The sequence below is a fragment of the Schistocerca cancellata genome, chromosome 9 (assembly GCF_023864275.1).
Source record: "Schistocerca cancellata isolate TAMUIC-IGC-003103 chromosome 9, iqSchCanc2.1, whole genome shotgun sequence".
Classification (NCBI taxonomy): domain Eukaryota; kingdom Metazoa; phylum Arthropoda; class Insecta; order Orthoptera; family Acrididae; genus Schistocerca; species Schistocerca cancellata.
This window is the reverse complement of record NC_064634.1, coordinates 404,537,906-404,551,333: the sequence shown is the minus strand read 5'-3', so window position 1 is coordinate 404,551,333 and position 13,428 is coordinate 404,537,906. Positions and strand designations below refer to the sequence as shown.

Below are 13,428 nucleotides of genomic sequence, written 5' to 3'. Positions count from 1 at the left end.
GCGATGGCTGAACCGGCAGTGTCCAATCCTTAACCTTGCTAAAACGACCTCCTCCCGCCGAGAAGGGCGTGAGGAGGACGTCCAAGCCACGGGAAGAGGTTTTAAGGCCCGAAGCTTGTTGTCGGTAAGTGCAGCCCAATCGGCATGCCACAGCGACACAACGCGCCGACAAATGACCCTGCTAAGATCGGACGAAGGGACACAACAAGAAGCTGTCCGAGGCTGGAGGACCGCAGCCTTGGCCGCGGCATCTGCAGCTTCGTTCCCAGGGATACCGACATGGCCGGGAACCCACATAAAGCTAACCGGCGGACCGACGTCCACCAGCCGCTGAAGGGAGCGTTGGATCCGGTGTACGAAAGGGTGAACCGGGTACGGATCACTGAGGCTCTGGATGGCGCTCAGGGAATCTGAGCAGATGACATAAGCAGAATGTCGGTGGCGGCAGATGTAAAGAACAGCCTGGTAGAGGGCAAAGAGCTCAGCTGTGAAGACCGAACAATGGTCATGGAGCCGGTATTGGAAACTTTGTGCCCCGACTATAAAGGAACACCCAACCCCGTCATTGGTCTTAGAGCCATCTGTATAAATGAAAGTCATGGTGATGAACTTCGAACGAAGTTCCAAAAAACGGGAGTGGTAGACCGAACTGGGGGTGACCTCTTTTGGGAGCGAGCTGAGGTCAAGGTGAACGCGGACCTGAGCCTGGAGCCAAGGTGGCGTGTGGCTCTCGCCCACTCGAAAGGTTGCAGGGAGTGAAAAATGAAGGTGTTGAAGGAGGCGACGAAAGCGAACTCCAGGGGGTAGCAGGGCAGAGACATACAACCCGTATTGACGGTCGAGAGAGTCGTCAAAAAAGGAACGATAAGACGGATGGTCGGGCATTGACAGTAGCCGACAGGCATACCGACAAAGCAGTATATCGCGCCGGTAAGTGAGCGGCAATTCGCCAGCATCAGCATGAAGACTCTCTACGGGACTGGTATAAAATGCTCCGATCGCAAGTCGTAAACCCCGATGTTGTATGGAGTTGAGGCGGCGTAAGATGGATGGCCGTGCAGAGGAGTATACAAAGCTCCCATAATCCAGCTTGGAGCGGACGATCGACCGATATAGACGAAGTAGGACGGTTCGATCCGCTCCCCACGACATACCACTGAGAACACGGAGGACATTTAAAGAACGGGTACAACGGGCGGCCAAATATGACACATGTGGAGACCAGCTAAGTTTCCTGTCAAAGGTAAGGCCTAAAAATTTGGTTGTCTCCACGATTGGGAGAGCAACGGGACCAAGTCGTAAGGACGGTGGGAGAAACTCTTTGTAGCGCCAGAAGTTAATACAGACCGTCTTCTCGGCAGAAAAACGGAAGCCATTGGCGACACTCCAGGAGTAAAGACGGTCAAGAGAACGCTGAAGACAGCGCTCCAGGACACGTGTACGCTGCGCGCTGCAATAGATGGTAAAATCGTCCACAAAAAGGGAGCCTGATACATCAGCTGGGAGGCAATCCATTATTGGATTGATCGCGATGGCGAACAGAGCGACGCTCAAAACTGAGCCCTGTGGCACCCCATTCTCCTGGCGAAAGGTGTCGGACAGGACAGAACCCACACGTACCCTGAACTGTCGATCCATTAAAAAGGAACGAATAAAAAGAGGGAGACGACCGCGAAGGCCCCATGTATGCATGGTGCGGAGAATGCCCGCCCTCCAACAGGTGTCGTAAGCCTTCTCCAAATCAAAGAACACAGCCGCGGTCGGGCGCTTCCGCAAGAAGTTATTCATAATGAAGGTCGACAAGGTAACCAGATGGTCAACAGCAGAGCGGCGCCTACGAAATCCACATTGTACATTTGTAAGTAGGCGTCGAGACTCAAGCAGCCAAACCAATCGAGAGTTAACCATTCGCTCCATCACTTTACAGACACAGCTGGTAAGTGAGATAGGTCGATAACTGGAAGGCAAGTGCTTGTCCTTCCCCGGCTTAGGAATCGGGACAACAATAGACTCGCGCCAGCATGCGGGAACATGTCCCTCAATCCAGATGCGATTGTATGTACGAAGAAGAAAACCTTTACCCGCAGGAGAAAGGTTCTTCAGCATCTGAATATGAATAGAATCAGGCCCTGGAGCGGAGGACCGTGATCGGCCAAGTGCGGTTTCGAGTTCCCGCATGGTGAATGGGGCATTATAACTTTCACAATTCGAGGAGCAAAAGTCAGGTGGCCTAGCCTCCTCTGCCTGTTTGCGGGGGAGGAAGGCAGGGTGGTAATGAGCGGAGCTCGAAACCTCGGCGAAAAAGCGGCCGAAGGCATTGGAGACAGCCTCAGGGGCCACAAGGACTTCATTCGCGACCTTCAAGCCAGAAACTGGGGAGTGGACCTTAGTGCCAGATAGCCGGCGCAGGCTACCCCAGACAACAGAAGAAGGAGTAAAACTGTTGAAGGTGCTTGTGAAAGCAGCCCAGCTGGCTTTCTTGCTTTCGTTAATAATACGACGACACTGAGCACGTAATCGTTTATAATTAATACAATTCGCCACTGTAGGGTGGCGTTTAAAGGTGCGTAAAGCACGTCGACGAGCACGTAAAGCGTCTCTACATGCTGCAGTCCACCAGGGGACCGGTACACGACGTGGAGAAGAAGTAGGGTGAGGGATGGAATATTCAGCAGCAGCGAGAATGACTTCCGTGAGGTGTGCGACCTGACGATCGCAGCTTGTGAAGGTTTGATCCTGAAAGGTCGCCCTGGAAGAAAAGAGCCCCCAGTCTGCCTTGGAGATGGTCCAACTAGAGGAGCACGGAGAGGGAGTATGCTGCAGGAGATGGATAACACACGGGAAGTGGTCGCTCGAATATGTATCAGCAAGTGCATACCACTCAAACCGGCGTGCAAGTTGGGGAGTACATATAGAGAGGTCTAAATGGGAATAGGTATGAGATGTGTCCGAAAGAAAAGTAGGGGCGCCAGTATTAAGGCAGACAAGATTGAGCTGGTTGAAAAGGTCTGCTAACAAGGAGCCCCTCGGGCAGGAGGCTGGAGAACCCCAAAGGGGATGGTGGGCATTGAAGTCTCCAGTTAACAAAAACGGTGCAGGTAGCTGAGCAATAAGTTGCATCATGTCTGCCCTGGTAACGGCAGATGACGATGGAGTGTAAACGGTACAAAAGGAAAACGTAAAAGTGGGGAGAGTAATGCGGATGGCAACTGCCTGCAGGCCGGTGTGCAACGTGATGGGATCGTAGTAAATATCATCCCGGACCAGCAACATAACCCCTCCATGAGCTGGGATACCTACCATAGGGGGTAGGTCAAAACGCACAGAGGTGTAGTGTGCCAAGGCAATGTGATCGCATGGGCGTAGCTTCGTTTCCTGGAGGGCTACGACGAGCGGACGATGCAAGCGGAGCAGCAACTTCAAGTCCTCTCGGTTGGAGCGAATGCTGCGAATATTCCAGTGAATAAGTGCCATCGTAAGAAAAGGAAGATGAGAGAAGGGGTCACCTCGAAGGCCGCTTAGGGCCTGGCTTCGAGCGAGCACTGCCGCCGCTATCAGTAGGCGGACAGTCATCGTCCATGGGGTCTATAGGGTCATCGGCCATCTCGGGAGGATGGCCGGGAGGGGGAGCTTCCTCCGCCGGTGAACGGCCAGATGTACGGCTACCGGCGGTGCGACCAGGCGAAACGGATGACGGCCTGGGGCGGCAACCGCTGGGTGGCGCAGGAGAAGAGATGCGCCGTGGCGGGGAAGGAGAACTGTGCTTCCTATGCGCCTTTTTGGAAGGACGTTTGGTGGAAGTATCGGTCGAAGGCTGGGAGGTCGAGGGACGGAGGAAGTCTGCACGGGATGGTTCCTTCTTGAAGGACTGTGCATCTGACTTCGGTGTCTTCGACTTAGCAGAAGCTGAGGAAGTGGCTGGTGTCTGTGGTGTGATGGGAGGAAGAGGAGACGTCGACCGCGCGATCTTAGCACTGGCCGAACGGACGACCGTGGTGCTGAAGGTCAGATCGCATGTCTGGGTTGCGACCTCCCGGGTAGTCCGAGGAGAGGCGAGGACAGTACTATATTTCCCCGCTGGGAGCAGCGTGGGCTTCCTACTAGCCAATAGCTTGCGAGCAGCCGAGGTTGACACTTTCTCTTTGACACGAATTTCTTGGATGCAACGTTCGTCCTTATAGACAGGACAGTCGCGGGAGGATGCGGCATGGTCACCCTGACAGTTCACACAATGAGGAGACGGAGGTGGACAGTCACCCTCATGGGCATCCCTGCCACAAGTGACACATTTAGCCGCATTGGAACAAGACTGTCGAGTGTGATTGAAACGCTGACACTGGTAGCAGCGCGTAGGTGTCGGGACATAGGGGCGAACAGAAATAACCTCGTAGCCCGCCTTGATGCGCGATGGCAGCTTAACACTATCGAAGGTCAAGAAGAGTGTCCGGGTCGGTACAAGGTCGTTGTTGACCTTTTTCATGACCCGATGGACAGCCGTCACGCCCTGCTCAGCGAGGAAAGATTGAAGCTCCTCGTCAGTCAATCCGTCGAGGGAGCTAGTATACACTACACCACGAGACGAATTCAAAGTTCGGTGGGCCTCCACCCGGACAGGGAACGTGTACAGGAGGGTGGCCCGAAGCAGTTTTTGTGCCTGAAAGGCATTCTCAGTTTCTAGTAATAAGGTGCCGTTACGCAACCTGGTACAAGATTTGACAGATCCGGCTATGGCATCAACGCCCTTCTGAATAACAAAAGGGTTGACAGAGGAAAAATCCTTTCCGTCCTCAGTGCGAGAAACTACGAGGAACTGTGGGGCAGGCGGTAGTACTTTTGTCACTGTTGGCTGGTCACGTTTCCGTTTTTGGGTCGAAGTCGAAAGCGATGGAGTAGAATCCATTGCGGAGGAATCCCCCATGATTGCCAGCGTCTCCGATGGCGCGCTCCTTCCTTGTGGGGACCCTCTCAGAGGGCACTCCCGCCTTAGGTGAATGTTTACACCTCAGGTCACACCTCCCGAGAAACAGACGGAGGGACCAATCGGCATGGTCAGAAGGTATCAGCTCAGGCAATCACCCCTCCCCGGGCCTGGCCTGTACCAGGGGGTACGCGCGTGCCTTACATGTCTACCCAGGGCGGGGACTTACGCGTTACCCCGTCACCGGCTACGCGTGCGAACGCGTGGGTCGGCCTTCAGACACGCACAGGGAGGAAGGAAGAAGAGGAAAAAGAAGAGAGAGAGGGAGAAAGAGGACAGACTGTCTCAAACGCCGAGGCGGAGACCAGAGAAGGCAAGGAGAAGAAGGCAATGAGAAGGCAAGGAGAAAAAGGCAATGAGAAGGCAAGGAGAAGGCAAGGAGAAAAAGGCAATGAGAAGGCAAGGAGAAAAAGGCAATGAGAAGGCAAGGAGAAAAAGGCAATGAGAAGGCAAGGAGAAAAAGGCAATGAGAAGGCAAGGAGAAGTCAAGGGAAAGAGTAAGGAAGACAGTGAGGTGGAGAAGAGCAAAGAAAGGGACCAACAAAAGGAAGGAAGAAACGAGAAGTTTAAAACCAAAAGGACCACGATTATAGGTCGTGAAGATCGTCCGTCTCCGGACGCAGGCGCTAACTACCCCCGTGAGGGGGATGGACTCCTTTTAGTCGCCTCTTACGACAGGCAGGAATACCTCGGGCCTATTCTAATCCCCGGACCCGCAGGGTGTGTGTGTGTGTGTGTGTGTGTGTGTGTGTGTGTGTGTGTGTGTGTGTGTGTGTGTGTATACACACACACGACGACAGAAATGCAAAGCTGAAGATAAATTAAAAGTGCAGGGCACAGAGTCCAGGAGAAACTACAGCATCCTACATTCAAGACGTCTTTGAGCTGTGCAAAATAGTGGAACCTAGAATGAAGGAGGAAGATAAGGTTGCACATCTCATGAAAGATGATGAGACTTACCAAACAAAAGCGCTGGCAGGTCGATAGACACACAAACAAACACAAACATACACACAAAATTCAAGCTTTCGCAACAAATGGTTGCTTCGTCAGGAAAGAAGGAAGGAGAGGGAAAGACGAAAGGATGTGGGTTTTAAGGGAGAGGGTAAGGAGTCATTCCAATCCCAGGAATGGAAAGACTTACCTTAGGGTGTTGCTGAGGACATGTATCAAGCCCTACTCCTGAAGGAGGTTTCGACAGCAAATGACTTCATAAAATGGTGCCAGCATATCGAGAAAATGTATTAAAAATAATTACACGCAAGATGTTTGAACAGCTCCCAAATGCAGTATTGATTTCTGTGACGGAGGAAGAAACTGATTTCACAAGTATTCTTCACCACATAGTGAGAGAGGAAGTTCAAAAGGTATTTGGATTGCATGATGAGCAAAAAACCAAGATGCTTCAAGAGGTCATAAGGGAGGAAATGGAACAGACATTGAACCCAATCTCTCGTCCTTCATTCCCCTTTACAATGGTAAGAATGTCGAGACCCACGCGAAGTTATGTTCCTACAATGCTGCATGAGGAACCTGCTGTTTGGGTAGCAAGGAAGACCGACGTCTGGAGGACCCAGGACAACCAACCAGTATGCTTCCACTGCAGACAACCGGGACATGTGGTGCGCTATTGTCGAGAAAGGTGGCGGATGTTTGATGACGCCCACGCCAGAAGACAGCAGACCGATCTTAGCTGACGCCAACTCTGGGACAACAAATATGAACGAGAAGATGCGGGTGCCAAACAACATCGCCGCAAGCTAGCCACTGGAGAGGACGCTCCCCAACACGCCGATCAAGGTCTCCATCGCCATTTAGAAGCTCCAGCAGATCACCTAGCTGCTGCAACCTGGAAAACTAAAGGGTGCAATCCTCCTTGGAGGTGAAGACGCCGAAGAGAAAAATCCTCCGCCGTCGATCACTACCAAAATGATAGGAAACTACGTCAATATCCTCATGGGTGGCCGACCCACCCAAGCTCTTGTGGACTTTGGAGCATCATATTCAGTCATTTCAGAGAAGTACTGTCGCCAGTTGCAGAAAACCGTATTCGTCAACAACAAAACATCTCTGCTGAAGGTGGCTAATGGGAAATATGTAAAACCTACAGGAAGATGTGTCATTCGTGTGGGTATAAGTGACCATACACAGCCCTTAGAATTCATTGTCTGACAAGAGTGTCTTCATGACGTCATTCTTGGATGGGACGTTTTGAAAGCTTCTCAGGCAATTATAGATTGTGGTCGCTCGAAGATTATGCTAGACGAGATGAGATACTGTGGACAGGAAGATGCGCATCCGAGTGTGTGGAGACTACATGTGCTGGATGAAGTGATCGTTCCTGCAGTCAGCACTAGAATGGTAACTGTCATGTGTCATGCCATGCATCAACCCATGGATCTTGTAGTAGAATGTAAGAGAAGCATACCACTGAAGAATAACTTGATCACCCCAACCTCTGTTGTCTCGTTTATGAATGGATTCAGTGAATTGTGGATAGTAAACTGTTAAAGAGAACCACAGATTCTTCCAAGACGCATATGCGTAGCAAATGCTGAGCCATTAATTGCACAACAGCCAAGCGTCATAGAAACCTCCCATGCCAAGTCTGTGGGCGAAATTAGCGCTACCACTACGAGGCAAGATCTTCCAGTTCGACTATCACCAGATCTCACTAAGGAACAACAGAGGAAGCTACGTGCCATCCTTCAAGAGTTCTCTGAATGCTTCCATCAACAGGTGAAGAGCAAATTAGACAAATCGACGGTGAAGCACCGGATTAACACGGGAAACCATCAACCAATAGCCAAAGAGCATTCCGTGTGTCGGCAATGGAATGTCAAATAATTCGTGACGAGGTAGAGAAAATGATGAAGAATGACACCATTCAGCCGTCGCAGAGCCCATGGTTGTCACCAGTGGTTCTCGTCACGAATAAGGATGGCAGTTGGCACTTTTGTATTGATTACAGGAAGCTTAATAACATAACTAAAAAGGACGTTTACCCTTTTCCACGAACAGACGATACACTAGATTGTCTGAAGGGGCCTAAGTTTTTCTCATGTACTCAGGATACTGGCAAATCGAAGTAGATGAGGCTTATCATGGGAAAACTGCATTCATCACCCCTGAGGGCCTGTATGAGTTTAAGGTAATGCCACTTGGTTTGTGTAATGCAACAGCGACTTTCGAACGGATGATGGATAATCTTCTAAGGCACCTGATGTGAACGATGTGTCTTTGTTATTTAGATGACATTACAGTGTTCTCAGAGACATTTTTTGAACATATAAAAAGACTGAGGGCCGTTCTTAAGTGTCTCCAACTAGGCGGACTGAAACTTAATCCAAGAAAGTGTCTCTTTGGAACAAAGGAAATCAAAATACTTGGACACCTTGTGTCGAACAAAGGTGTGTGGCCAGACCGAGAAAAGGTGTGATCTATAACGGAATTTCCTATTCCTAAAAGTATTAGAGATGTGAAAAGCTTCCTCGGATTATGTTCTTATTACCATCGTTTTATCAAAGACTTTTGTATCACAGCAGGGCTACTCCAAGAGTTGTTAAAAGCTGATGCTAAATTTATCTGGGGTGGTGCTCAACAAGATTCTTTCGATGTGCTCCAAAAAGACTGACCCTGTATGCGGTCTGTATGATGAAAGAGCACCTACAGAACTACACGCAGATGCCAGTGGGTATGGGATCGATGCTGTTCTGGTGCAAATTTCAGATGGAAAAGAGAAGGTTATAGCCTATGCTACTAGGATACTTACAAAAGACGAGAGAAATTACTCAACTACAGAAAGAGAATGTCTTGCTGCGATCTGGGCCATGTGCAAATTTCAACAGTGGAAGGCCATTCACAGTTGCTACAGACCATCATTCACTTTGTTGGTTGACAGCTCTTAAATATCCAACAGGACGACTCGCCAGGTAGGCACTACGTCTCCAAGAGTATGACATCACCATTGTGTACGAAAGTGGAAGGGAACACCAAGATGCTGACTGTCTCTCAAGAAACCCTGCGCAAGACCATCAAGATTTTGATGAAGATAGTGACTGCCTCGCTACACTCCAGGATCTCTCCAATGAGCAGTAGAACGAGGCCAAGATATCTCAAATTATGTTTGCCTTAAATTGGTCAGAGAACGAGGCCAAGATATCTCAAATTATGTTTGCCTTAAATTGGTCAGAGGACGTGAAAGGACAATTTAAGGTAGTTAATGGATTACTTTGCAAGAAAAACTCTGATCCATTTGGAAAGAGGTGGCTAGCTGTGCTTAGATGTTCTACAAAAATTCCATGACACCCCTGAGGCCGGACATTTAGGATTTATTAATACATATGATAGGATCCAAAAGAGATTTTTCTGGTCAGGTTTATTTAGGAGTGCCCGTCACTATGTGTCACACTGTCGAGAGTGCCAGAGGAGAAAGATAGTTCCTCAGAAACCACCTGGCAGACTCGTACCAATTCCACCAGCCGAAACGCCTTTCCAGCGTGTTGGGATTGACCACCTCGGACGATTTCCAACATCTGTTAGTGGCAATATATGGATTATTGTTGGCACTGATTATCTGGCACACTATGGAATTACAAAAGCCATGTAAACAACCGAAGCATTCAAAGTAGCCCAAGTCATCGTAGAAGACACAGCGCCCCAAGGTCGTTAATTACAGATAGAGGGAAAGCTTTTCAATTGAATCTTGTGACAGAGATAAACTGTTGGTGCAACATTACTCATCACATGATGACTGCCTACCATCTGCAAACTAAGGAGCTTACTGAACACCTTAATAAGACCTTGGCAGAAATGCTACCAATGTTTGTCAATGTTGAGCAGAGCAACTGAGATGAAGTACTTCCTTTTGTGACATTTGGCTACAACACCGCGAAACAAGACACCACAGGATTTATGCCATTTTTCCTGGTGCATGGGCGTGAGGCAACAACGACGAGGAACACTGTTTCCATTACATCCTGATGACATAGACGATGACTACATCGGCCAGGTGTTAACCAAAGCTGAGGAAGCTCGGCAGTTAGCTCGACTCCGCACACTGCAGGCTCAAGAAAATGATTGCCGACGGTATTACACGAGCCACCGCCCTGTTGTCTACCAGCCTGATGACCTCGTCTGGATCTTCACTCCTGTTCGGAAGGTTGGTCTCTATGAGAAGCTTCACAGGCACTACCTTGGATGTTATAAGGTTGTAAGACAGTTGTCTGATGTTACTCATGAAGTTGAAGATTTTGACCCCGACACAAAATGACAAAAGATCAGAGATATGGTCCACATCCTTCGAATGAAGCCCTATAGGGATATCCTGAAACCCCGGGTGAATTTGAAGCTCGAGCTACAAGCAACAAGTGGAAAGGTGACAAAGAGCATAGCAGCAAGGGAAGTTCTAAGAAGATCACCACCAGGGTGAACATCAGTCATCAGGAGTCAGGGTACGCAGGACTGATGACTTGTTCCCAGACTAGGAGGACATAACACCGAGACTCTGTTCTCTTAAGGAGGGATCAAAGTTGCAGAAAATGTGAGCAGCACAATCGCCATAGTGTAGTAGATTGTTGCATCGAGGGTCATAATTTCACAACTCACCTGAACTGTAAAATTTTAATTTCTATATTTGGTTCAAGTACATTGTAGAAGTATCCACAAATGGCAAGAATCATTGTACTAACAACCCTGCTGTCTAAGGATCTACTTGTGTAAGTACATGAAAATAAATGTAGGAAGCTGTGTTCTCTTACTGTAATAAGAAAGTGAATACTGGGAAATTAATGCCCACAAAGTATTTCAGCTTATTACTGTTGCAATAAATACTAAAAGCCATGGTCTTTGCTAACATAAAATCTGTTTTAACAATAACTGCCATACATTCCTCATTAGCCATAAAATCATTGTTTCCGTACTTCAATGTGTTCCACAAAAGAAAATCACCAACCTTTTGTTCCAGTCATGGAATTGAAATTCTTCGGTTCTAGAGGTCTCATATTGCCCACATCATGAAGCTCCTTTCCCCACTCTTGTTTGATTTTGTCCTTAGCTGATATCACTACAGCTGTAAAAGATTTACCAGAATAACACATATGGTTAGCTGAAAATTATCGTTTGATAATTGCTGGGCACATTACAATATTGTAAGAAATTCCAAAGTATTTAACATAATTCTAAATTAATTTTAAAAACATATCAACTGTCTACCTAATCTCATCTTTAACATTGGATTTGGCAAAAAACATACTACAAGGCTGAATGGGCATTACTTACTGAAAGTAAGTGAGACAATAAATACAAATTTCACTAAGTGTTGCTGATTTTTATTAAGAACATACTTTTTAAAAGAGATACTGATCTGTAGGTAGTGTTCAGAACCTGAAAATATGAATATCACATCCGTTCTAAAAAGTCGCATCTACTACTAAAGAAAGAAAACTTAAATTTTTCAATTAAGTGTAACAGAAGAAATTTAAAATAATTATAGAATCTGGTAGAGGAATTCATCAAAAATAACAAATATTTTTTTCAAAATTTTAAAATATAAGGTATATGACTGGATTATCACTACTTTTGCAAAATGTGGGCTTAAATACCCCCCCCCCCCCTTCCTCCCCCGTTAGGTGTTAAGCACCATTTGCTCATTGAATATTTTTGAATGTATCAGTGTACAGATAAATGCCCTCCCAATATTGACCCAGTTTCTGCAAAAACGGTACTTACTGATGTTTGCAAAGTGACCTGAAAACCTCAACTCCTGTATTCAGTTCAAACAGTGGGGTAAATGGTCATCAGTCAACAGAGCTCTGCTAGGAGATTGTAATAACCACTACCATTTCACTAAAACAATGTTGAAAAATGGGAATTGAAGGCAGCAAAGATGTAAGCAGGTGTGTTTTACTTTGCTGATTTTTCTTGTATCTCCTGCTAGGCTGGAGTAATGTAATATGCGTGCATCTGCAAGATTGGTTAGAACTGCCAAACCATTTTGGCTTAGGGCCTCTTTTCTGTTTCTTTGTTTATGCCTCAGGAGTTCAGTTCTTCACCGTGTCATGGCATGTTGGATGACAAAGTCTGGTGACCTGTACTGAACCCAAATATTTCTTCAATTTCTGTTTTGTGGTATTGTGTGTTAAGTGAAGACTGAGTTGAAGTTTTGGTGACTGTTAACTAGGGAAGAGTTGTTGATAACTTGTTACTGTTTTAACTGCATGCCAATATTAACTACAAAGAGGGAAGAAATACTAAAAGCTATGTCAAAGCTAAATACTACAATGGGACAATTACAACAAAGAAATGCTAAACTTAAAGACTTATGGCACTGATTTAAACACCAAATTAAATGCAGCTAATGATAAGCTAGGACAAACCAATATTAATTTAGATACTCAGTGCAATAAGTTTGAGAAGGCTGCTGTTGGCAGAACTAATGAATTAAGTGCTAATCTAGATACAACAAATGCTAAACTAGACTAACAACTTAATAACTTAAAATAACACATTTGTGATTCACATCAGAAAGGGCTTGAAATAAATAAGAAAATATCCAAATTGCATTTCATTATATTAAGTTTAAAAGGGACACTGCATTTTGAAATAGGTAAAGAAAGTGATTTAGTAAGAAACAAAGTAAATGAACAATTTAGAGACGTGAATATACATATAATGTAGGTTTAGGAGTTTTCTGAGGAAGAATTTACAGATGCACACAAACAAAATTTACAAACTCTACAGCAAGACTTAACATTTTAGAACAGACTAGGGATTCTAAAGATGCTGCAGTCAGGTAGATTTCCCTTTTGCAACATTGGAGGAACATGTTGACTAAACAACAGGTTCAGGAAAAGGCGGAGACATCTATTAGAAAATGTCATTTGTCAGATGAGACAGAGCCACCAGAATTATATCAACTTTGGGAAGAATTAGGAAAAGCTAAGGACAAGATTAAGAGGAAAAAAATGGAATTAAAAATTTGGGTTCCCAATGGTATTAAAAGAAAAACTTTGTACGGAAAATGAGGCCAATTTCAATAAGCAATTTCCGAAGTTTAACCCAGAAAGGAATGTATACACTCTCTATATTGTAAGTGTGTTTTCCAAGTTACTACTTAAATGATGGGATGATACTATAAAGATATATTTTGTCCTTAGTTACTTAGAGGGAGATACCACTTAGTGGGGGACAGCACACACTGAGCAATTCACTCCTGGGAATGACTTCCACGAAAAATTTAAAAAGTATTGGTAAACGAGTGGCCAAGAGAAGTTAGGACTTGGGTTGTTCGACCCTTGTTATTATAACAGTTGTGGTAGTTATAAGAAATATACTGAATGGTATATAACTAAGCAAAATTCCATTGAGGAAAGCCATTTAATGACAGCGTTAGTCCATATTAGGTGAAAAAGGATACGCGGCATCACTTAAGGACATGCATACACGAGTTA

General features: G+C 46.3%; 1 protein-coding gene across 2 annotated transcripts in view; it reads right to left on the bottom strand.

Annotated features, from left to right (window-relative positions):
* LOC126100803 (transcription termination factor 2) overlaps positions 1–13,428 on the bottom strand; it is a 255,850-nt gene that overhangs the window by 154,724 nt on the left and 87,698 nt on the right. For both annotated transcript variants that reach the window (XM_049911433.1, XM_049911432.1), the window contains exon 6: positions 10,932–11,048. In XM_049911433.1, the coding sequence (XP_049767390.1) occupies positions 10,932–11,048 (117 nt within the window). The remainder of the gene's footprint in view (positions 1–10,931; positions 11,049–13,428) is intronic.